Source organism: Channa argus, chromosome 16, assembly GCF_033026475.1.
Source record: "Channa argus isolate prfri chromosome 16, Channa argus male v1.0, whole genome shotgun sequence".
Lineage (NCBI taxonomy): Eukaryota > Metazoa > Chordata > Actinopteri > Anabantiformes > Channidae > Channa > Channa argus.
The window spans coordinates 16462672-16486513 of NC_090212.1; the positions used below are offsets into that span (position 1 = coordinate 16462672).

General features: G+C 40.2%; 1 protein-coding gene across 2 annotated transcripts; it reads right to left on the reverse strand.

Annotated features, from left to right (window-relative positions):
* Window positions 1-6115: 6115 nt before the first annotated feature.
* On the reverse strand, window positions 6116-11131 carry crip1 (cysteine-rich protein 1). 2 transcript variants are annotated; one of them, XM_067480195.1, is made up of 5 exons: window positions 10956-11131; window positions 7554-7648; window positions 6800-6857; window positions 6521-6561; window positions 6116-6365 (listed from the first exon to the last, which is right to left on the reverse strand). In XM_067480195.1, exons 1-4 carry the CDS (start codon window positions 10993-10995, stop codon window positions 6521-6523), a joined length of 234 nt encoding a protein of 77 aa, XP_067336296.1. In that variant the 5' UTR covers window positions 10996-11131; the 3' UTR covers window positions 6116-6365. The 2 variants fall into 2 exon arrangements, with proteins under 2 accessions (XP_067336296.1, XP_067336295.1); XM_067480194.1 differs by having other exon boundaries at window positions 6517-6561.
* Between the last annotated feature and the right edge of the window lie 12711 nt (window positions 11132-23842).

Genomic DNA, 23842 nt, shown 5'->3' on the forward strand with positions numbered 1-23842 from the left:
CTCAGATGTGTCCTCATATACTCTTTTTCCTGTTCCAAACCGTGGGAGGAGGAGGAGGAGGAGAAGGAGGAAGACAAATAGGACGGATGGCAGTGGAGGAAGGGAAGAAAATGGATCCTGAGAGCAGGAACACAGCTTTATCTGTGCCTGTCCTACAGCTGGAGGAAATTAGAAATCCAAGTGAGGCCTTGGAGGAGTTAGGAGAATCACGAAACTGCACGAAAACGTATGCATCTCCTCAATGTTTGGGTTTGAAAAATTCCACTCGTCTTCCACATTTACAAACACACCACAAGAAGAGAGGAATTTCTCCAACCTTCCAACACATCTTATATGGTAAAAGTGTCCTCTAAGGTTCAAAAACGTCAGGAAAAAAAGCAGTTAATGTACATTGCTCTGTCTAAGTGTGTGAGTGTGTGTGTGTGAACAAGAGTGTGTGTAGGAGTTAGTGAGAGGAAATGAATGCAGGGATTTGTTTGCGCTCACTCTCCAAGTCTCATCATCTAGTTCAGTATGCTAAAACCTGTTATGATATAATGTCCCCATCAGGAGGCGTGAAGTAAGACGTCCACAGCCCTGAAATAAATAGAACAAAAGAACACATTTTAACATTTTCACACAACAGAAAAAATAAACATTTAGAATTTTTTTGTCATATTTAGTCCTCGACTCAAAGCAACCAACCCGCAGACTTGAATCAAATCCTGTTCAGTTACATTCTGTGTATTAGTATTAGTATTATTATTATTTTGCCTCTTTTAAGTCATGTTTTGTTTCTGTAGTTTTTTTGTCTCTTTTTGACCATCACTTGTTTCCTTTTGGTCACTTTCAAGCTCTGATGTGTATTTTTGGTTCCTTTTGGTCTTTTTTGTTTGAACTCTTGGATCTTGTACATCTCTTCTAAGTCATTTTTATGTCTTTTAAATGAGTTCTGTGACATTTAAACTCTGACACACAATTTACTGCAAGTTATCAAGTGCATTTCACTAACACATTGACTTATATGACAGCCATTTAGATTTTGTAAGCTAGTATTGCTTGAAAATGTGCTGTGCATGCTTCTGCGCTGAAAGGATTTTCCAAGCGAAGCTGAAAGAAGCTGAGGGTTTTTGCCGAAATAGCTGAAACGCTGAACATTTTAAGGTTTGTACGGTGTTTCTAGCTGAGTATGCCGATGTAGTTAGACGTAAAAATAAATAATAGGCGTAAAGATAATAATATTAAAGATGAGGATATCATTAGCATTTACAGTAGATAAATGATCAATAATTTATAGTTATAAGTATCATCGTCAGGAGAGGCTTGAATCCACAACCACATCATAGAACCATGTTGAGCTTTTTCTACGTCTTACTTTATGCGTTTAGACTCAAAGTTTTTCCGTTGTTGTTGGTCTTGCGGTTTTTCCTTTTTAATAAATGTACAGACATTTCTAAAATTGAGTTTGCACTTAGCTCTTACGGGGTACTGGTACAGATTAATAAGAACAAAAATTAACTTAAGTGATTGTAGTAAAAGGAAGCAACGTAAGAAAATTAGGGGAAAAAGTGGAGGGGGTCGGAATGCACTGCAAATTATCTGTAAGGAAATATACAAAACCCATTCCCCCACTCTTGTTACCATCCTGTACAGAAGCTTGTATTAATGATTCTGAGAAATTCCCAGAGAAAAAAAAGCTTTGGCTTTGGACACAAACAGCAGAATAATCAACAGTAAAAAAAGCTGATGATAATATTTTCTAATGACCAGTGGTCTTCGGTGCTCCAACCAAAGTTTTGCATCGACAGAAGCTAAATTAAATAGTGCCGTTGACAGTCACTGCACTCTAAAGCCCTTGTTATTGATGCTACTAGAAGCCTAATTGGAAGACAGACATGTTTGCCAGATTCTTAGCCTTTGGCTTAATCATGGGAAAAAACATGAGTGATGGACGCAACGGCCTGGCTGCCTCATTATCTACCCCATCACAGAGGCTTCCTCCTGGGCTTGGAGTCACTGACGTATCCCCTCTGTGTGTGTGTTGAGGGGGAACTGGCTGACATACAAATGTTCATGGCAGCAGCTTCTTTTTCCCTGCACACAGGCACACTGGATGCTTATTAGCAATTACATGGCCAAAGGGCCTATTTATACACATCTGTGGAGCCGGGGTGCTGCAGTGGAAATGGATACATCCAGCAGAATTAATCAACTGCAGTAAATCCTGCTAAATGGAGGACAGAGGGAGGTGGGGAGTAATGCGAGAAGGAAGGTGGGAATGATGGAGGCTGAGAAGACCAAATCAAGGGGGAGTTGGCATGTGAAGAAAAAAAGGAGAAAGGAAACATGAAGAAGAGTGTGTTGGAAGGAACAAAGTCAAGGAGTGAAAGAGGGAGTATCTGCATATTCAATCACAGAAACAAGGAGCAGACTCTGCATAGTAACAGCTCTCTGACGCCTCACTGCTCATCCACCACAAACACTGAAGCATCTGGACCGAGACACACAGCCGGAGTCCGACAGGACACTGGAGGATGTCTCACTATGTTTCCCAAATGTTCCATGCTGCACGCTGTTTAGCCCAAACAAGACTAATGGGAAAGATGGGAGCATGTTGGCCCACGTTTGGTTTGGTTGGGATCTTGGGTGGTGCTGAAAGGTTTGTGCAAGACAATACAATTTTGCCACAATGTGTGTGTGAGAATATATATCTGGGAGCTCAACACCCTGCAAGTCGAGAGAACATGTGGAAGATCCCAAACTGCATGGAGAAAGTGAGTGGAAACACACAATAAATAGAACTTTAAATGACAGATTTTAGGTAGTCAGCTTTGAAAAGCCAACTCTTGTAGGAAAAACAGATGTTATATTAGCATGTTGGCAGAGGAGTGTGTGTGTGTGTGTGTGTGTGTGTGTGTCTTCACTGGTTCATATTAAAACTGCTATGGGCCTGATTTTTATGACTTCCAGTGCTTCACTCATTACATCCTTTGATGCTGCACTCAGGGAAGCAAAACCCTTTTCCTATTCTCCAGTTGTGCTGTGCTCGTTGTCTTTTTACTGCGAGGACGAGGAACTCAAGAAATGTCCTGGTTTTTAAGAGCCACAAGTTCATCTGCATGTATCTGCTGCCTCACATCTGTAACATATCCTGTACAGTGAGTGGTGGAAGGTGAGATTAATGTCATATTCATAACGTCCAGTCATTCATTCATTCATTTGATCAGATTCATTCTAAAGCCCCGTAACATTTTAGTGATTCTGATGTAATAGGTTTTGACTGTTTTGACTTTTTGAGTCACTATCGTTTTTGTACATTACTGCCTGCTAACAATTTCACAATGCAATGCTTCATTATAGACGTGCTGCCACTAGGAGACACTAAAGACAGCATGTTTCAGTGCAGTGGAATTTGCTGTGTTTTCCTTCACATCTGTACAAGTGTCAACTTATCAGGACTGAACAACCAATGTGCAACCTAACGTGTACACCTCCACCTGTCCCCAGGGGCTGTTCATTATTGCTCATCTGCGTGTGCATGAATTAGCTATGATTTCTGAGACACTTCTGCTCTCAATTCCAGGCCTTAATATGTTTATGGGTCTAATTTTACAGATCATGACAGAGGGTCTCTGAGTCATGCTGACACAGCAGGTTCGTGAATTACTCCAGCTTCCCTCTCCTCCTGCTTGCCAGAAAAAGAAAAAAATAAAACTCTTCACTTTAAGTTCGGTGTAAGTCAGCATATGTGCTTTATTAAAATCCTGCATGATGCTTTCCTTATGATCAAGTTGCGAAATTATCCTCACATTCACATGTTAGGCCTTAACGTCACAAACCAAGTGTGTGTGCTTCTCCTTCACTGAGAGTGTTTTATCTGATAATTGTTATGCATTAACACTGTACTGCACTCAACTGTAGCAATGGCCACACTCTTATCAAGTCAGCTGCAGCTTTCATACAAACATCTGGATGCATTACCATGACAACCAGAAACAGTGTTTCCTGTGGAAAGTGCTGAGTGATGCAGAGATATTTGCAAATCAAAAAGAGAAGTATTATTATTATGAGAAAGAATGGAAACACTCTTCACCAGACCTTGTCAAAACAGCGGGTGTTCAGAAGTTGCAAGGTTTAAGCCTAACCCTCTTAACCTCTTAACCATTCATGCAGAAATCCGGCAAAATATTGTTGACTGTATTTATCTACTATAACAGACTCTGATCATGCAGTTGTTAAATTAATCAAACTGAATTTTGTTGGGATTGTGTGTGAAGTGAGTAAATTTAGTATTTGTTTTGGCCTGCACCCGTCTGTTCGGAGAAGCTGCACGTAGATGCAGTTGTGATCAACTTTCTCACGATAACAAAGTAGTTATGTTGATGTGAAGCAGGTCCTTATGATGATGATAATATTGGGTCCTAAATCAAAATATTTGATGAGCGAGTTTGAGGAAGTTGAAATGTCAGGAGTCGTGGCTGAGGAAAAGACGTAATAGGGATTTTTTCTTTCTTGACACATAATAGTGATTTTTCTGTCCCAAAAAAATGACTAAATATCACGGCGACTGTAAAGGTGCAGGCTGAAGCCATAGTTTGTAATAATCGCTCCTCTCTCACAAAAGAGTTTGTAAAATGTACGAACAAGCTGTTCCGATCATGCATTTCACACAGAATGTGCTTCACTGCTCGACATTGTCTGCATGTTTCCACCGGCCTCCTCAGTGTCTGCGACCTCTGCTGAGATTCTCCTGTGACAGTGAGAGCCTTTGTTTCAGAGGAGAGGGTGACAGCCAGACCGATGGGCCCACCGCTTTGTCTGTTGGGGTTTGTTTGGGTCTGTTGCCATAGCAACTGTCATGCAGCGATGGCAGCGATGTGATTCACAAAGGCAGAGCAAACACTTGGCAAGAGAAGAACCAGGGAGGAAGTCTCATTTGCTCAGCAGGTTGTGGTTGTCTAGTTTGCATAAATCTGCAGACGTTAATATTTACATTTTTCTCAGCATAACTCCTAAGGTAAGGCCCAGTCTAAATCTAATTAACGCTGCTTTAAGTTAGTTAGATATTGTATCAATGTATCAGCTCGAGTCATTGCTTTATTATGCCATTAAAAGTTGGCATCGCTAAATTTAAAGCTGACGCAGAGATCAGAGCTCAGTGAAACAAGTTAATAAGGTTATTAATCGTTTTTCCTACAGCTATTAACTCATTAATATTTAGGTTACTAAGGGGGAGTTTTATTTGTTGGAGTTGAATTTGATGATACGTTTTATATTTGCTTTTTAACATTAACCTTTCATGACCAGTGCTCAGTGCAACGTGTTGGAATTTTGTGTTATTTTCCAAAAAAGAAACGTACATCTCAGGATTGTGTTGAGGGCCCAGTTATAGATATGTTAGTAAAAGGTGCCCAAAACACAACACGTCATGAACCCGATTGTACCTTGTCTTTTTTTACTCTCCCCCACATCTGCCTTCTATCTCCACTGAAGGTTGAATAAAAAGGCAATAAGAGAAAACAATCTAGTATAAAAGATCGTGATGAAAACAATCTGGATGTAGACCCCCAACTATTCCAGTTTGATTTTAGCCCAGAAAATTATACATTAAACAAAGATAATAACATCTGTTCCAGTTTCCAGTATCAGTATACAACCATAAGAAGCAAGTTCAATATCACTGAAGGTGTTCTTTAATAAAACCAGCGGTTTAAAATGCTCCATCGCCATCTGCTGTGAACCAAGGGCTTGTTGGGAACTTGGACTTTGTAGTGAGATTCTTTTTCCAATAAATGCTGTTTATTACTCAGTCTGGTAAAACTCTTGTGACTTTTATTGACCTCTCAACCTGTACTATATAGTAACAACTCAGAATATCATGATCTTTGAGGAAATTTAGGTTTGAAATTTTACGTTAGCAGACAACATGTGTTCAAGGAGTCTAAAAACTGCATAAAGTTATTAGATTTGCTAAAAAATGCAAGTGTATTAATTTAGCAGACAGTACAAAATTCCCAGAAATTATGGATTTAAAAGGATTAGGGAACATAGAGTCAATACAACAGCAAGACAAAACACATTCAGAAATGATTTGAATGTGACCAACTAAAGAAAACGTCTATTTAAAACTGACACCAATTTTTTAAAGTGTTTATTCAGAAAGTCCACCTTAGGAAGACTAGATGACAAGCACTTCATTACTGTATCATGGAAAAGCATAATCATCTTCGGAAAACAAGGATAAAAATAACAAAATAAAAACACATTAACGCAAAATGTTTCTTCTAGACCAGACAGTTTGTTTGCTGTTTCGTTTACTGGAACAACTGGGTTTGCTGGCTTCTTCAATCTAGTTCCAGGAAGTGTTTTTCCTGCAGGGTTGGAACCTGAACGTGATGATGAAGCAGGGAAAACACATGTCAGAAGGTGCAAAGTACAAAGATGAATTTGCTTATTTCTGAAAATGTGAGGAGATGAACAAATGTAAGCAAATGAGTTGATGAATGAACCACTGTATATTGTAACAAGGCACGGCACCTGTCTATTTGTATGAGTGGCTCTCGGTCCCACCACGTCCAAACCCTGAGATGGAAGAGACAGAGAGAGAGCAGGAATTACCACTAATCCTATCAGGTGACTGTTTGCTTTGATACTATCAAACATTATTCTCACACTGGACGTTTCCGGGCGACATGAAGTTTTACAACCAGAGGTGATTGAGCCCTGGTCGCTGCCAGGGTGACTCTACCACACCCTAGCTAGTTATTTCAGCATTATAAAATGATTAAAGTGTAACCATGTGTGAGGGGAGCACGCCTACCTTTAGGTCCAAACAGTGCACCATAGCAGGGGTTGTTGCAGTATGGTTTGCCATCATGCTGTAAGAAGTAGAGTTGCATTAACACGAGGTCATAACTGAAGAGACAAACCTCTAGGAATGTTAAGGTGATGCATAATACGTGTTGATTTACAGTGACAAGAAAAAGTCTCTCATGCTTTTATGAACACACCTATTAAAAGCTGTACAGCGCTGGTGAACACTTAAAAGTTAAGTGACCAGTTTGACGGATTATGAAATTAATTAAGACAATGTAGTTCTTCCAAGAGGCTCAGATACTTTTGCTTGCATTGTTAAATATTAGGGGATTCATTATATTGTCCTGAATCAATTTGAAGGGGTTTTCTTTTGTTTATCATTGTTGTATTGTGTCTGCAACACATCTAAAGCCATTTCCATAGTATTAGCTCTTTATTTGCAACTCCGTTTGGTTTATGTGTTGGGAAAAAAAAAAAAAAAAACTTGGAACCTTTAGGCTAAAAGACCAATAACAATCTTTGGAAATAATTATATTTTTATTCAAACCCTTAATTCCCAAACAAGTCAGTGTCAGCCTGGAGCAAGAGTTTTGTTCACTCATGTCTACAAGAGTATACAGCAGTGTTATAATCATCCCAAACACATTCAGAAAACGTTTCTAAATGGACCTTATCAGGTACAAATCTGTCAGTGTAAAGTTTAAACTTGTTTAACTTTGCCTGGTTTAGTTAGAGCCCATATTCACGTCAGGCCTTACCTCTGCATGTGAGCCTGGTGACAGCGTCTTGTTGCATTTGTCACACTTCAGACAGGGTCTGTGCCAGTCTTTGCCCAGCGATGTCACCCTCTCAGCTGCCAAACACATCCAAAGGTTAAATTAATTACCAAAAGAGCTACTGTTATCTGCAGACGATACACAGTGTCTGCTACAGAGCCATAAACTGTTTGCAGAAACATTGGAGAACATTATGTGGGCGTAGTGCTTCATGGGAGAAAACAGAGGACTAAGAGTCCCTAAGGAATGCGTCCTCATAAACTGTGATAAAGACCGTCTTTATCTGCAGGGCTGATCTGCACAACACCCATCAGAGGGCATGTAAAACTGGGGAGGAACCCGTGTCCTTAACAGGGGAGACGGACAGTGGATTGGACGACTTTTGAAACTCGTGACATGATCACTAGCAGACCAAGTCATCAAGTCTTCATTAGCATCCGCAGATTTTCATAAAAGGAAATCAGGGAGGACAGATGATGAAGGAACACATGCAAACGACTTCAGGTGATGCCAGCAGCCTCTAAACCTTTCTGCAACGTTGTAATGAGATTATGCAACAAACAACAGATGAAAAAAAAAAAAAGTGTTTGAAACTGAGGCCGGTCTCCTTTAGGCAAACTTCATGCAAACATTTTAACAAAATGTGGTGGCCCTTGGAATTTAAGCCTGACCTAAAACAATGACTGCACTTAACTTCACATAACAGATGAGATGACTGAGCAAACAGTGAGCTGTCCAAGCAGCAGTCTCACAGCCAACGTTCAGCTCAAAGACGCCCGTGTATGTTGTCTTATTCGTGACTGAATACAAATCTGATAACGTGACGTGAAACAGGATGTAACTGACAGAAGAATAATCCAATCTGCCGTTTGCACAGTGGAGACAGTCCAATATAAGCAAACACACACAAAAAAAATAAAAAAAAATCTGCTACCAGCTAGTACAAGCTTAAAATCCTATTAATTACATCAACAGTGTAACATTTCCTCATTTTGGAAAGGTGGGTACTAAACTGATCCCGCTCATGCGTCTATGCTGAATGTGAAGCTGTAGCCAGGTTTAATTTAGCTTAGCATAAACAAAAATGTCAGCCTGTCCTTGTGAACAACATTTCATCAAACATATTAGTGAAATTTGATTTGATTTGTAAAAAAACTGAGTGAGGCTAGCTGTTCTTTAAGCAAAGCTAAGCTAACAGTCGGTGACACTAGCTTCATTTTTGTTAGCTTATGCTTTCTGTCATCCAGGTGTGGTTATATAAAAATTGACTGGATTTCTCTCATTTTTCAGGTATTTCAACAAATTAAAAAAAAAAAATTAAATTTTTACATATTGTTAATTCTAGCGAAAATGACAGAGGAGCCAGTTACACTGTTATACACAGTCTCTGGAGGAATAAGGTAACACATAACCTAATGTACATCTTTTTAAAATCTGTTGTCCTTCAGTCTAAAAGCCTGATTGTCTGCAGCGTTTCCAGTCACCCGAAACCCCCCCCTCCATCAGTCAGGGAGGCAGCGGTAGCCTGATTATTTCCATCTGAGGGTTTAAGTACATGAAGACATGTGAGCAGCAAAAGATACAGAGAAGAACGGGAGGACCAGGGGCGCGGAGCAATGATGTGTGATGGACATGACCACAGGCTGCAGAGTGAAGGATGGAGGAATGGGACAAGTTGATGAGGTTCAGTGAGAACTGATGCAGACAATTCAGAATTATGACGACTGTCCAACTACAAAAAGAATACAATGCTTTCATTCGGGCTCCTTCTCCCTCCGCAACAGTATATTTTAGACAAACAAATGTTCTCTTTTGGTGCGTGGACAAAGGAAAAAGGCTGGTCGGCTTGTTCTGGCTGAAACTAATCGGTTAGCTTGTTTTGGCTAGACGTGGCTTTTCCATAAAAAGAAAGAATTGAGAGGATGGCTTAGTAGCTCGGCCAATTCGTGTGACTGACAGTACAAAGACTTGGCCTCGTATTTTGCATCGGTCTCTGCCTCTGTGCATCTCTCTGGAGAAGATTTACTCCCCGTCTCTGCTGAGACGGAGACAATGTGGTAAACGGATTAAGACACAAGCGATTGAAACAGAGCCGTCCTTTTCCTTCCTGAGTGCAGTAACTGGCCCCTGCTCTTGATGTTATTCTCATGAGACACAACTACTGTATTACCAAATTTCAGCGGTCATTACTCTTTAAACTCATCAGTCATCGAGAAGGACAATTCAATTCCTGCAGGCACCAGAGACCCTAAACTCTTAAGTAACTCGATAATGAGAGTGTCTGCAGAGTGCAGCCACCTTTGGATGCTACCAGGGAATAATCTGCTAAATGTAAAAGAAGCAAACAAACTACACAGACAGCTACACAAAGTGAGCAGGTAAACAAATCCAATATGATAAAACCCAAATAATGGAAGGTAACTAGATACAGCCCCTCAAGCACTGTACTTTGCTTGAGTATTTCCATTTTCTGCTCTTTCTATCACGGCTGCTCTACGTTTCAGAGTGAAATACTATATGTTTTAACTCCAGTTAATGACAGGTTACTGCTTTAGGGCCCAAAAGCTGTAGAAAGAGGCCTTAACAGAGTAACACAAAAGGTACCATACATTTTAATGCAGTTACACCAAGTGTCTGATCATCTGATCTGATCATTCCTATTAAAAAGTTGCAGTACTTCTGTGTAAAATACTCCATCTCAAATAAAGTACTCCATTCAATTTCAGGACTCACTGTGGTGAACAAGTAGGTGACATTATATTTTTGCACCAGTGTTGGTAAGCAACAAAGTACTGTCCACGTACTTCTACCTTAGCATTTTTCATTTTCTGCTACTTTCTACTTCTTCGCATTCCACAGGAATTGCCTTCTCGCTCCATTACATATCAATTATACATATTTAGTTACTGATTACTATGCGAAAACGGATTCTACATACAAAACAAAAAAGAATTGAGTGTATAAATAAGTTGAACTTGCTCAACTTTGACCCACTACAACGTTTAAATACTGCAAACATATACATGTACATGCATTCGTTTACATGTTATGTAACTGACAGGAGCCATCCTTAACAGTGAGTACTTGTACTTTTGATACTTTAAATACAATCTGCAAAAGTGATGCAGCGCCTTCACTCATACATGCAAGTACATGCAAAACTCCAAAACATTGCAGGTTATTTAATATTTTGTTCTTACAATAATAAACTTTTAAAATGTGCCATGTGCTTGTCAGCCAGTCACACTGTTAGTTCAATGTAGTTTCCTGTTTCCTGATTTATACAGAAAAGCGGCAAAATTTCATTATTCAGGAAACGCTTACGCAAAAACTTTTCTGCAAATGTTTTTTTTTTTTTGTGAAAACCAAAAACGCAATTCTTACCGAAATAAACCTCCTTCTGGCACTTTGGGCACTTTGGCATTTTGTTGGCGCTGTGTGTGTTAAGCTGCCGGAGAGAACAGAGGCGGGATCCTGTGCGTCTGCAGCGGTAGTGTCTGCTCCACCTGTTTGCTCTGACCGACCACACCTCGCACTGAAGTGCGGCTTGTGCGCTCCGTTCCTGTATTTATAGCAACGAGGAAATAGTTCTTCTGAAACTTTGCTTTTTTTCCCTGACAGGGGGAGAGGCTTGTGTTGAGCCTGTGCAGAAAACATCACATGAGACAGGCATAGCTGGACTCCATCTAAACCCTCCCTCTTTCTCGCATGTTCTGTTACTTATATATGTGTTTTTGAAACAATGTATGTAATCACTAAGGATTCCAGATTCCCTCCTATGATCCAACTAATATACATTTTATCTGTGCATAATTTTATCATTAATGTATTTTGTCCTTTGGATCAGGTGCAGCACTGATTAGCAACGTAAGGGTCGGGATCCTGGGACAGGTCAAAAGTTACATGTCAGGGGTCACAAGATACGGAACATTTTATAAAATATGAATCCTTTGTATATCCGCTCAATAAATCTGATGACATTTCAGATATTCCTCATACCTTTACTATAACTTTAAAAAATGCCTTAAGAACATACATAAGGGTAAAACTTTGATCTGTGTTGTCCTGGTTACCGCTCCTGTCTCTCTCCCCTCCGCTCAGTCATTTAGCCTCACTGGTTTCACCTGTTGCTTCCCCTTCGAATCCCCCATTCACCTGCTCCTCTGTCCCAGACCATCTTCCTGTTTTTCCCGAGCCGTGTCACTAGCCTGTTCTTTTGCCTTGTGTTTTTTCCGATGATTCCCGCCTGTTCCTGAACTCCTCTGTTAACCTCGTCTGGCCTCAGCACCCGAGCTACGGCGCTTCTCGGATCGCAGGCTCTGCTCTCCTGCTCCTCGCAGTAAGTGTCTGTTACCCGTATTGTTGGTTTAGTATTTAATAAGAGGATTCGTGCCCAAGCCTCTAGATCTTTGTTGCATGGACTTTCTCCGTCTGGACGCTCAGTTGATACTTTGTTATTTATACGTGGATTGTTCCCCTACGGACACGTGTTACTTTGTTGGTTACCTAGTGTGGTTCCCTGTGATGTGTTACTGCAGTTTTCCCTGTCCTGGCCTTCTCCCCTACCACGCTGCAGAGGATCCGCCCTCGCCATTCCCTCAATAAGCATCTTGTTCCGGTTATAAATTCCCTGTTTCCACACCTGCACTTGCTGCTTCTCTCTCCCCTAGATCCACGTTGCCAGCTCTTTCGGTCTCCTCTGCAGCGTAAACCCGCACCTCCTGATAACATTCATCCAGATTTCTATAAACTGCCATTCCACCCTCTCGCCTTTCTGGGTCCACCATTTGTGATAAAATCCCTTTTTGTGTAAAGTGCACATAACGACTAAAATGTATATAAATATATCTAATATGAAATAAGGTGGATAATGGATTTCGCTTTAATTGCATTTTGTTTTAATGAAACACATGTCGAACTAATTAATATTACATGACCGGAATATGGGGCGGCCGTCCACCAATCCCACAGTTGTTGGTTCGATCCTGATGCAACACACTCCAACACTGGGCTTAGAACTGGTGCTCTGCTGTGCACTGGTTTGTGAAACCTCAGTGGCTAAGGTTGCATAAACCAGCCACTGCCACCCTCTCACCATGGGACATGTTTATCAGCATTTATTCTTGATTGAATTTGTAATTGATCAGAATTAACACATTATTTTGACAGCCCTAATAATCTCTTTACAGTAACACAAATGGTAAAATACAGTATTTACTATCACTGTAGCTACAGTGCAGTGTCTGCATGTCAGCACCTTGACCTGAAATGTTATTACATAATCCATTTCGCACTGTAATTAATCATCACAAGCAGGATGCCTTTGTGGAAGGAACACTAAATAACTAATGCACTTTACAAAAGCCCCCTGTTCAGGCCCATAGAGTTGTTGCAGAACCACACAGTTATTATAAAATAACGGACAAACGCAAACTCTTTCAACTGAGGTTGTTGTTTATGGTAACCAACTGTTGCTGGTTGGTTTGGGATTACACAACAATAATTAAAATGATGATGATGATGTCTGACATCCTTTTGGCTTGGAGTCTGTTTTGACAATGCATTTACTGAAGCCAGGGTGTAAACATTGCAACACAAGCATATCACACCCACCTCTAGGGAAACCTTTGACCTAAACAGCAGGGTTGATTGACATCATGATGTGTGTGTATGTGTTGGTGGACAGGAGATACTAATGCATTTATTATATATATATATATATATATATATATATATATATATCTCCCCAACCCTGCTGCGCCACTTTGGCTTCAATAAGTCAATTGGCCACCATATTGGACCAGGCAACGCTGACCTATGGGCAAATGCAAAACACACACCTCTCCTGAGTGTCCTTACTATGGACATTCTTAGAAATTAGACAAAATGGTTTTTGTACTACACCAAAAAAACAAAAACAAAAGAACTGTAATTATATTGCTTTACAGGCCAGTGTGGCCCAGTCCAACACTGCTGCAACGTTGACGCAGGCACTGCACCTTCTAGGTTTACGTCTATGATTTTAAGTAGTGCATGTGGGCAAGACTTCAGACAAACGCATGTTTATGTCTGCTCCCTCCAACAGTCGATTGACTTCCAAAAGATAACAAACCCTCAGAGGATCCTTTTCAATGAAATCTCCATGGCAACCAAACAAAAACTGATGGCGTTGACCTGAGGAAGGCAAAAACCTTTGATATTTAAAGAAAAAAAACAAAAACAAAAAAACCTTTTGTTTGGGTATTTCAAAGTTGGCTTTTAAAGCTAATCAAGATGATGTACATTCCTTAGTCCCAATATCGACTGAAATCAGACGAAGGGTAAATCACAATAAACACAGTTATATTTACCCACAATGGTTTGTGTTTGGCAAGAAATGTAAAAGGAATGCATGTGTACATCCCCGACATCAGCCAATAGAGCCTTATTTGGAAGGAGAAATGTTGCTTAATGTGCCCACACAAATATAGACCAGGAGCAAACAAGTCCAGCTTGTTTTTAAACCTTATTAGCTTCATTAGCAGCATGACTGAACCCATCCTCAACACTAGAAAGACTAGGCTGGTAACCTGAAGGGAAATTTAACAACTACGATTTAGCGTAATAATATATCGTAACCTCCCTACAGATCATGCAGATCGAGTGGTAGATTAACTGGCAGGTTCTCCTTATGGAGGAATCTACAAATTTCTCGGGTTAAGGGGTTTGCCTTGTAATTTTCTACATGAGATGTTTTTAATTAACTCTGGGATGGCAAGCAGAAGCAGGGCAGCCTAATCAGAGAGCGCGTCCGTCCCAGGTACCTGAAGACTTCAACAGTCTACACTCTGACGCAGGGTCAGCTGGGCTTTCGTCCAGCGCCTGCGGTTGATGTTGCCCTGATTTCTCTGTTGCTGCCTTATAATTACACCTTGCAGTCATCATCCTTTCACCCTTAAATTAGACGAGATTAACATGGAGGGTTCACGGTCTACACAATTGATCAAGTGACGTGAATGCACACAAACGGCTACCACATGGAGTCTTTAGTGTGCTCAGCGGGCTTCAGTGACTACACAAGCAGGCCACATTGGAAACATGCACGCGACTAGGATATTATACGCATAATGGTGGAGCCATGCAGAGAGATAGAAGCCTTAGTTTCAGGTCTCTGTATAGGCTGAACTATTGCAACTCCGGTGAGGACACTGTCCAACCTGAGGGAGATTACTAAATTTCTAAGGATGAAATAGCAGCGTGGTCGTATCGTGCTGCAAGGAAATCTGCTCCAAGTAAAAGCACTTTATCAACCATTAGCCACGAAAAGACATTTAATTTTGATGATTAATTGCATGAGAATGAGAGCAAATTAGAGAGGCCTCTCAATTTGCTGCAAGATTAATGGAAGAATGTTCAAAATTACTTGCAGAGCCACAAAATGAGACCAATAAATTTCTTGTCGTGGATCTGCAAAAATAAAATCCCTCGCTCCCCTTACTTTGATTGTCTTTATGTATATGAGCACAGCTGCAATGACACATGTCATGGACAACCCAACACAGGCAAACATGATCTGATTCTGTAAAAATCAGGGAGTGAGGTATGTAAAACAAGCCAAAGCAGGGTGTTGGCCATCACTCCTACAGATCTGTCAGAGCCAGAGGAGGGACACAAGGCTGGAAAGAACATGAGGACAGGAAGCACCACAGCCTGCTGGAGGAGGACACTATGTCCATTCAGTGAGGCACATGCTGTCAGAGTATCTGAGTCATACAAGGAAGTGCTTCAGTTTCACACAACGTTCAAAATTCACACACACACACACACACACACACACACACACAAAGATTGACATATATTCACATACTGCATCTTCGCATGGACACACAAAACGAAGAAGGTGCAACATTCACACGATGTGCTGTCTGCTGCCAAACTCGACACACATTTGGTCATGAACTGCACGTAAAGCTACAGTTTGTAACCTTTTTTTTTGATACAGACCCACAGCAGCACCGGCACCAGTGCAGTGATGTTCCCATCTAGAGGTTTCTGAACGAGGCTCAGATCAGGGAAGGTTGAACCCTGTGTATCAGATATGGATGTGAAACTGTGACTTTCACCTATGAAAGGCCACTGCCTTTGATACAGCGTGAGTATTTCACGTTTTCACGTTGTAGCTGTCAATAATCGATACTTACGTAGCACCACCTGAGCACAAACTCTGCTAACTGAGAGTGAATTGCCTCCTACGGACAAATGATAGAAACACACATCACATGAATCAGAATTTTCTCTAAGATTTATGCAACATTTTATTGACTTCATTAACTCACAGCTTAAATTTAAAAGCAAACAGTTTTGGGTTCACACAAGTTTCGTTTTTTTTTTTTTTCCGCCTAACATAAAGTTTAAGTTCTTGAGAAAAATGTTTTTTTTTCAAAGAATATAGCTCATAAGGATAATGTGAGTCCAGGACAGCTGCTAAATGGTTCTCAATGTGAAAGTGGTTTGTTATTAGGTAATTGTGCCTTTTTCATTCTTTTCTTCCATCTCTGCTGCTCCTAATCCTTAAGTTTCACACTCTTTGTTTTTTATTTTTGTCCTTCCCACTTCCTTTTTGTTTTTGCATCCCTCCCCCCACACACCTTTTTATTTTTTCTTTATTCTTCTTTTCATCCATTGCCGTCTCAATTTGTTTAACCCATCTTAACCCAAAACATATCAAGGACCAACACTGTTTCATCTGATCCTGAACTCTACTTGTCTTCATAATATTTGATTGAACTTTGGAGAGCTGAGTGCCTTTTATACTTAGACCTGTTTACTTCTATGTAAATACAACTCCGAATGCGTGTATTTTGCTATTTTAACGACTCACGCAGCAATAGAAGTAACGGAAGATGTGAATGTTTCTGCCACAACGGTCACATGCTGCCAAATTTAAATTCTCACAATATACTTTGTTTTTTTAATGTCTCACACACAGAGACATGCTCCAGGTTTTTCCAGGGTCACTGTATGTTCTCTTTATCTCTTCCTCCTTTGATGGTCACATTACCTCATGCTGCACAAGTTTTCTGTGATCTGAGATACACGAGGAGAAACTAAAGCATCTGCACTTTGTTTCAGTTTGATGTTCGCTGGATTAACACTTATTCCCACATCAGAGGTAAAAGTCTCGATTTGTTTAGCACTGAAGTGAACAAATCAGCGAGGACTAATCAGAGGAGAAAAACCAGAGCACTGTAATGATCCTTGCCAAGACAATGACTGTATACATTGAATGTGATGTGTTGAAATATTGCAAAAGTTACCTGAAATGATACCAGCAAGTGCAAGTGAGGAAGCTTTTCCCCATGCAACTCCTTTTTCTGAGGATAAGACAAATACGTTACGCATTGCACAAGTACAATTAATGACGTCTATACCTCAAAGGTGTTCGCCTACATAAAGATTTTCTTTACTTGCACTGGCCAAAACCAACACTGTTTGTTTGCATGACATCATCCTGGAGGTGTTTCTTGTCTTTTATCGTGTTCACCTTTTTTCTTTTTTCTGAGCTATGCGTCTCTTGTTTAAACATGTTTACACATTATCTCCATTTTCTGGCATGTACAAACAGACTACAGCCCTACAGGAGGGGAAGAGTGAATGCTGCGAATCCTTATGTCATGGTGATGACAGGGAAGATATTGTGACCTTTCCAGTTTGTTGACTGTTAAGTCCTGTTACGTGTGGCTTCAGTTATTTGATGATCAACTCTGTTGTAGTGGTTAGATGTACTATTTGAACTCACAGGTCTCAGGGCTAAAACGAACCAAAGCACTGGCTTCCTAAAAGTCACAGAGCTGATACTAAAAGAAAACTGTTGATTTTAAAAGGACTGAATTTTACAGGGCAGGTGCACATGTAAATACATGTTATTCTACATTATGAAAGAAACCGATGGCTGCACACTAAGGTTGCACAATTAATTTCGACGAGAACTGGTTTTATTCAATGGAAGTGATAAACTGTTGTCAAACAGCATTTTATCTGTTTGCATCTCACACCTGACACTGATGCACAATCAGTGATATCATCAGCAATTTATCCAGGTGCATCTGTCAGAATACAGATAAATACAACTGCACTTCAGGAAAAAAGCGATACAGAAGAACTGGTTTTGGTTATTCTACTAAAAGATATCTATTTTTTAATGTTGAAGAACCTGGAGTTGAACCCTGACACTTTACCATTTAGATTATGTGACCCAGATGAACCTTGGTCCATTTCTGATGATATCACTGATTGTGCATAAGTGTTATTTGCCAGTTGTGGTTAAAATGGTGGCGAATTGAACTGTGAACCTTGTGACCCTCAGTTGTTTGGCACATGGTCATGACCAGCATATCAGATCGTCATCTGAGTCGGATTGCCCTCAATAGCTTTGAACACAGTTTTAACGAGGAGTGAGAGCATATTTTTAACAGCAACCGATCATGTGCCTGTGGCTGCATTCAATTCATTTCCAGACCCCTTTTCTTCCCATGGTTCCCAAGCGTCACTGAAATATTCACAGACTCTGTGCAAGAAGTCAGAGATGGAGGACAAGCTCAAGCTACAGTATGTTTGTCTTGGAAGTCTTTCAGTTGTGGTCTCAAAGAAAACAAGCGCGCACACACACACACACACTTAGACAGAGCCATGTATGAAACCTTTAGTCAGGTTGAGAAAAGGTCAACCATTTTAATCTTTATGGGAACTTCCAGGGGAGGAAACCCTAAATTGGTCATCATCAAGAAAACATTGCTGCAGACATTTTCGATTAAGAAGGGGAAAAAAAAAATCACGCAAAAAACAGTCAAAACAGCTATTTAAGCCCACTGTGCAACAGTAAAGCATTGTCATTAAATCCCATTTAATGCTGGGACCTGGCACAAGCTCAAGTATTTAGTTGGGGAAAAAAAAAAGTCAAACAAACAAATACTGTGGTAAGCTGCAATTTCCTTGGCAACTGGTAATTGTTTGTTAGGGGAGATTGTGTCCGCTGCTATAGCAACAGTGAGTTCCTCAATAACAGGAAATGAAGAGGGTGTCTATTTCTGAGGATGCTGTGTGATCATTTCCTTCTAATGACAAACGAATCTTGATTTTTGTTTTTTTTAATCAAAATTTCAAAGAACAAACACTAAATGCTCACTCATTGTTTGTTTCAAAAGACTTTATATGGCAACATTTTACATTAAACTCCAACAATCTGTATGTAAACACTAAATGCTTTAATTTCTATAAATGAAACATTACTGTAATGGTTAAGGCCTTTGCTGCCAGTAGGAGAAGTCATTTCAATAGTAAGAGACAAGAACTGTGAAACCTGCTATGAGAAACTACATTTGTATTACAAAAAAACAAAATTTCTCCCAATTCTGAGTGGTAAATCTCATGACTTTAAGCATGAAAATCCTGAATAGCAACAGTGAGGGTGCAGGGCTTTGCAAACAGTCAATTTATAAACAGGAAATGCAGACCATGACTATGACAGGACAAGAAATATTATCGTAATCATATCATAAATTTGTGTGCTAAAAATAACATGCTCATATAAAACAAGTAGCCTGCTACTTGGATGCTTTAGATAATATATTTTACCCAGGAGTGACTGTATATCATTGACATCTGGCTTGGCCATTGCAATGTTTAGGCTTCACTTCTCCCCATCTAGTCCCATCTTGCTACTTAGGACATGTTCCACATACTGTGTTGCACATTGTTACCTAATTCACATAATTTATTTTGTTCATTCCGTGTGATATTTTGATTAGAACTCCAAACTTCTCTCATTGCTCATTTGAGAACCACACTTTTACAATATGGCCTCAAGTTTGCCATCAAAAGCCACTTTGCTGGAAGTCATTAGCTGAATGCCAAACGGCAGAAAGGCATCACATTAAAAATGGTTTTATTCTAAAAAGCGTGACTCCACTTTTCCACAATCAGACAATTGCTTTATATAAAATACCTCAAGACTGAAGGTGGGATATTATATTCAGTGAAAGCACAGCAGAGATCGGTTGAAGTTGACGAAGACCCACATAATGGGTTTTAGTGATAATCTTGTTTTAGTCTTTCCTGCTGCAGCTTGCATTTACACAGGTTTAATGTAAAGTGCGGTTGAGCTTCTTGCGCTGCCACGGGGCAGTTTAAAGGTGCCACATCTGATTCAGTAAATACGCAGCCATGGCTTGGGTCAGAGGACTTTATTTGCATTTGCTTTCATGGGTCAGTTCCAGTGCTAAGCTTTGCACTTGCAGGGCAGGTGCTGGTTTGCAAAGTTCCACCAACGTGGGATTAATGAATACTCAACAGTTTTGGTTAAACATTTCCACTTTGTTTGGCTTGGTATGGGTTTTCCTTCTTCATCTCAAGAAGTGATGAAAAACCAGCTGAACAGACTTCTTCCACAATCCCTGCTGTGGACCAAACCACTTAAAGGTAATATATATTTCTCCTGACTTTGGCGCTATAATTTAGCACCTGTTGATATGTTGTCAACGTGGTCGTGAAATTTCTTCTCATTGTAGCCTAATTTGTGCAGACCCATGCTGCTTTACTTCAGCACCAATTGGGCCTAATAAAGAGGAGGTCAGCAGAGAGGTTATGTATTTGTTGGAATATAAATGGCAACACATTAACACAAACGTGGGACAGTTCCTCGATCAGGACTCATTTATCAGTTTTCAGGGACCAAGTTGCTTCACCTCATTGTGGACTTGGCTCGCAGTCAGAATCTTCACACATCTGAAAGAATTTACCACTGTGCAGCTACAAGCCTGCCTTCTTTTCTTTTTCTTGGCCTTTTTAAAGTTTACAGTAAGTGGACACATGGAAGACCGCATCAGTGGGCTTTGTCTTGGACAAAAGATGACCTATAAATCCATCTTGTGCAACACTTGGCAACAGGTTCTATGTCTGATCTGTTACGATGCCAAAGTGGCCTCCAACAAGGGACTTCAAGCACCAGACTCTGTGGAGAATTTTGATGTTTTGCAGGCCTCTGCCATGGTGACCAACACCTGCACTGCTAAATGGAAAGGTGTGACGAGAAGTACAATACCACTTTCACGTGATGTCAGGAAATCAGATTAGCTTAACATGGCTCTAGCATGTGGGGAAACGACACCGGATGCAAACCCACACCTGGCAGCATCTCTTTTCTGTCACAGATTAATGCGGCTGATGCACAGACATGCATTTATACAAACAACAGGCTTGGGACAAAGCAATTTTCAGGTACTATATGTTAGAAAGTCATGGTCAGGTGTGTTAAAACAAAATCTTATTCCAAGTTTTTACTGTCCTTTTCTTAACACAATTCCCCATAAGCCCTAGTGCTCACAGTGTTTAACATTTATAAAGCCTCAACATCTTACTAGATACATACTAGAATACACTTTTTTTTTTTTTTTTTTGTAGGAAATGTTGAATGGGAGAATTCTACCAGAGCGTCAGTCATTACCAACTAGTTGTCTACTCAGAAAGGTTTACGCTTCCACTATTAAATACTAAAAACATCTGCCAGTGCTTAGAACAGAAGCAACCTTTATGTGCGCTTTTTTTGCTGTCTCTGCTGAGTATAACTATAGTTTGGCTATTCAAGGGCAGGCAGCTACTTGAGACATAAGCATTTATAATAAAGTTGCCTCAACAAGGGTTTAAAACGGATGGTAGGTAACCACACACAGTTTCACAAGGTTTGCTGGTTTTCAGAGCAGATCCTGGACTTGCTTTTGCAGAAACCCGCCAGTCCGAGTGGCTTGCCTCATTCATTGCTGCTAACGGGCAATTTTCATCACACAGCGGTTTTCTATTGATTGCTTTAAAAGGTTCAGGGTCGGTTTCAATCTCGACGGAATCTACACTTAACTTTTAAACACTGTAAGCAATCATTGACCCAACTGCTTTGAATGGTACTATATTTTTATCCTGTAAATGCCGCATAAATTCCACTTAAAATAAATCACCGGCAACTAATGATTCACAAAGTGGAGGAAATTACACGCTTGAGCTCTCCTTCTCCAACAGTGACCAGCAGCAGACTGAACATTTGAGCCACTTCATGGTCAATCAAGAACGGAGGTAGATTAGATGATTAGAAATAAGTAACAGTTTTATGCTTTTTCAATTTCAGATTGTCCCTGAAATACAGAAGCTAAGTATTCAGTATGATGGATGAATTTATAACCATATATATCAAAAAACATCTTCTGTCTTAGTTTTTGTTTTGAGCAATCACTGAACAAAAGTGAAGCGGCTTAATGAACCAGCTGTGTATTCAAAGACACCCGTTATTAAAGCCATTAATAGCACTTAAAACAATCAAATTTGATCCTAAAGGAACAGATTCACTACATTTTCAAGTTCTCTCGTTTGACGTAAGTTATCCACTCTCTCTCTCACACTTGCCCGACAAGCCATTTTTAGAATATTAGTGGGCCAAAATGACAGGATGCTGGTGTTTGGAAAATACCCACTGTACAGTATGCTCTGTGTAACTGGAGAGTTCACTGAGTGAATGGAAAAAAGAAGAGATCCTATGATATTTATGTCCCAACGCTGCCGGAAAACTAATCAGCCCTGCCTCAGACAGAATTTGTGAATGCCGGTGAATGTTGAATTGCAGTCTGAAAGCCATTAATCATCCACTGTACATGCCTGTATTTCCACAACCCCTTAGAATGTTGCTTCAACAACTGATACATATCACAGTGACAGCAGGAGTTGGAGCAAAGCAACTTGCAAAATAGAAAGGAATGGCTGCATTGTATAATACAATGACCTTGTTTCCTGGTCCCCTGTGCTCTGTCATTTTTTTATCCATTCAGTCCAACATGGTGGTCTTTATGTAACTACAATCTTAATGAAACACACACAGTTTTGAAGAATTCATGGAAACTTGACTCTTCAAATTGTGTTTGCTGTTGCTGCTTCTCTAAAAAATTTTTTCTTCCCACAACTATGGCGGGTGGCCACCTCTGCGGTTTTGTGTTTAAGATTGCTGCTGCTCTATTCACCCCATTGAAAACAGCACATTGCAAAAGAATTGGAGCAATTTAAGCGGAATTGATTTAATACACTAATCCGAACCACTGAAATGAGAATCACAACATTAAAAATTCTGCAGAAACAACAACTGTGTCAACAACCTTGTCGTCAAGGCTCTGATTCTATTTTCCTTCAGCTCCATCTGTATAAATATATACCCATTTCCACATTGCTGACGTTACTTTTCAGTAACGTGTGTGTGTGTGTGATCATGTGGTCTAGCTCTGGCAGATCAGTGAGGCCTCTGTGCGAGCTCTATCTCAGTGAGAGATCTGAATGTTGCATTGAACAGAGCACCAGATACTGAACTGCGTCTTGAAGTGGGTTTAGATGTAAACAACTTCTGACAAACCTGAACATGCATATGGAGCCATTGTGGTGGGTTTTCAACTTTTAATGTTCTTGGAAAGTTTGACTGTGTGCTCTTTGTTTTTTATCGATGACATACACATTTACATCTGGAAGCGTTATCTGTTTGAACCATTGTATTGTGCTTTAGCTGCTTTGCTGGTGAAACTGGCAACCAAACACCTTTTGTAGGAGCTGGTGAATAACGCTATTGTTGAGGTGTTGAGTTTTGCATTTACATTTGCATTTAGTATTGATGTTTTTATAAAGAAACTTACATGTGAGGTAGAAAGAGATCTGAATAGCGATGTGATTTGTCTTCTTTGGATGTTTTAAAAGTGAAACGCACTGCTTTATTTTAGATGGATGGGGGAGTTTGATTGTACATCTAGTAGCCCTGTCAGCAGGGATTTGCTGTAGTTGAGACAAAATATCACCAGTTCCTGTGTGTGGAATTGTGTTGCATATTCAGAAGGGTAGAGTCTGATCCTCCTGATGTTGTAGAGGACAAATCTGCATGCTCGAAGGATGGAAGAGATTCTGTCAGTAAAGCTTAGTTGGTCATCAATAATGTCTTTGTAGGCAAAATCACTGAACCCATGTGAGTCAGATTGAGCCGTTGATGCTGATGCTGTGTCAGATTGAAGGTCAGGGTGGAAAGACTGGAAGCTGAGGATGTATCTCTCTCATCCAAGCAGAGATGTCAGAGAAACAGGCTGAAATGCATGACGAGAGCTTAGTGAGTGAGTTAAAGAACCCAACGATGTGGAAGTAGGACCAGGAAGTGAGCCCTGTGGCACATCAGCGGAGAGGCAGTGAAACTCTCCCCTGTTAAGATACGTTGAAAGTTCCAACAC

Excerpts from the sequence above, each read along its gene's own strand:
- crip1 (XM_067480195.1), bottom strand. The coding sequence starts at position 10,995 with ATGCCAAAGTGCCCAAAGTGCCAGAAGGAGGTTTATTTCG. Across the intron at positions 7,649-10,955 it reads CCAGAAGGAGGTTTATTTCG|CTGAGAGGGTGACATCGCTG; the intron begins GTAAGAATTGCG and ends TGTGTTTGGCAG. Across the intron at positions 6,562-6,799 it reads TGCACTGTTTGGACCTAAAG|GGTTTGGACGTGGTGGGACC; the intron begins GTAGGCGTGCTC and ends CTTCCATCTCAG.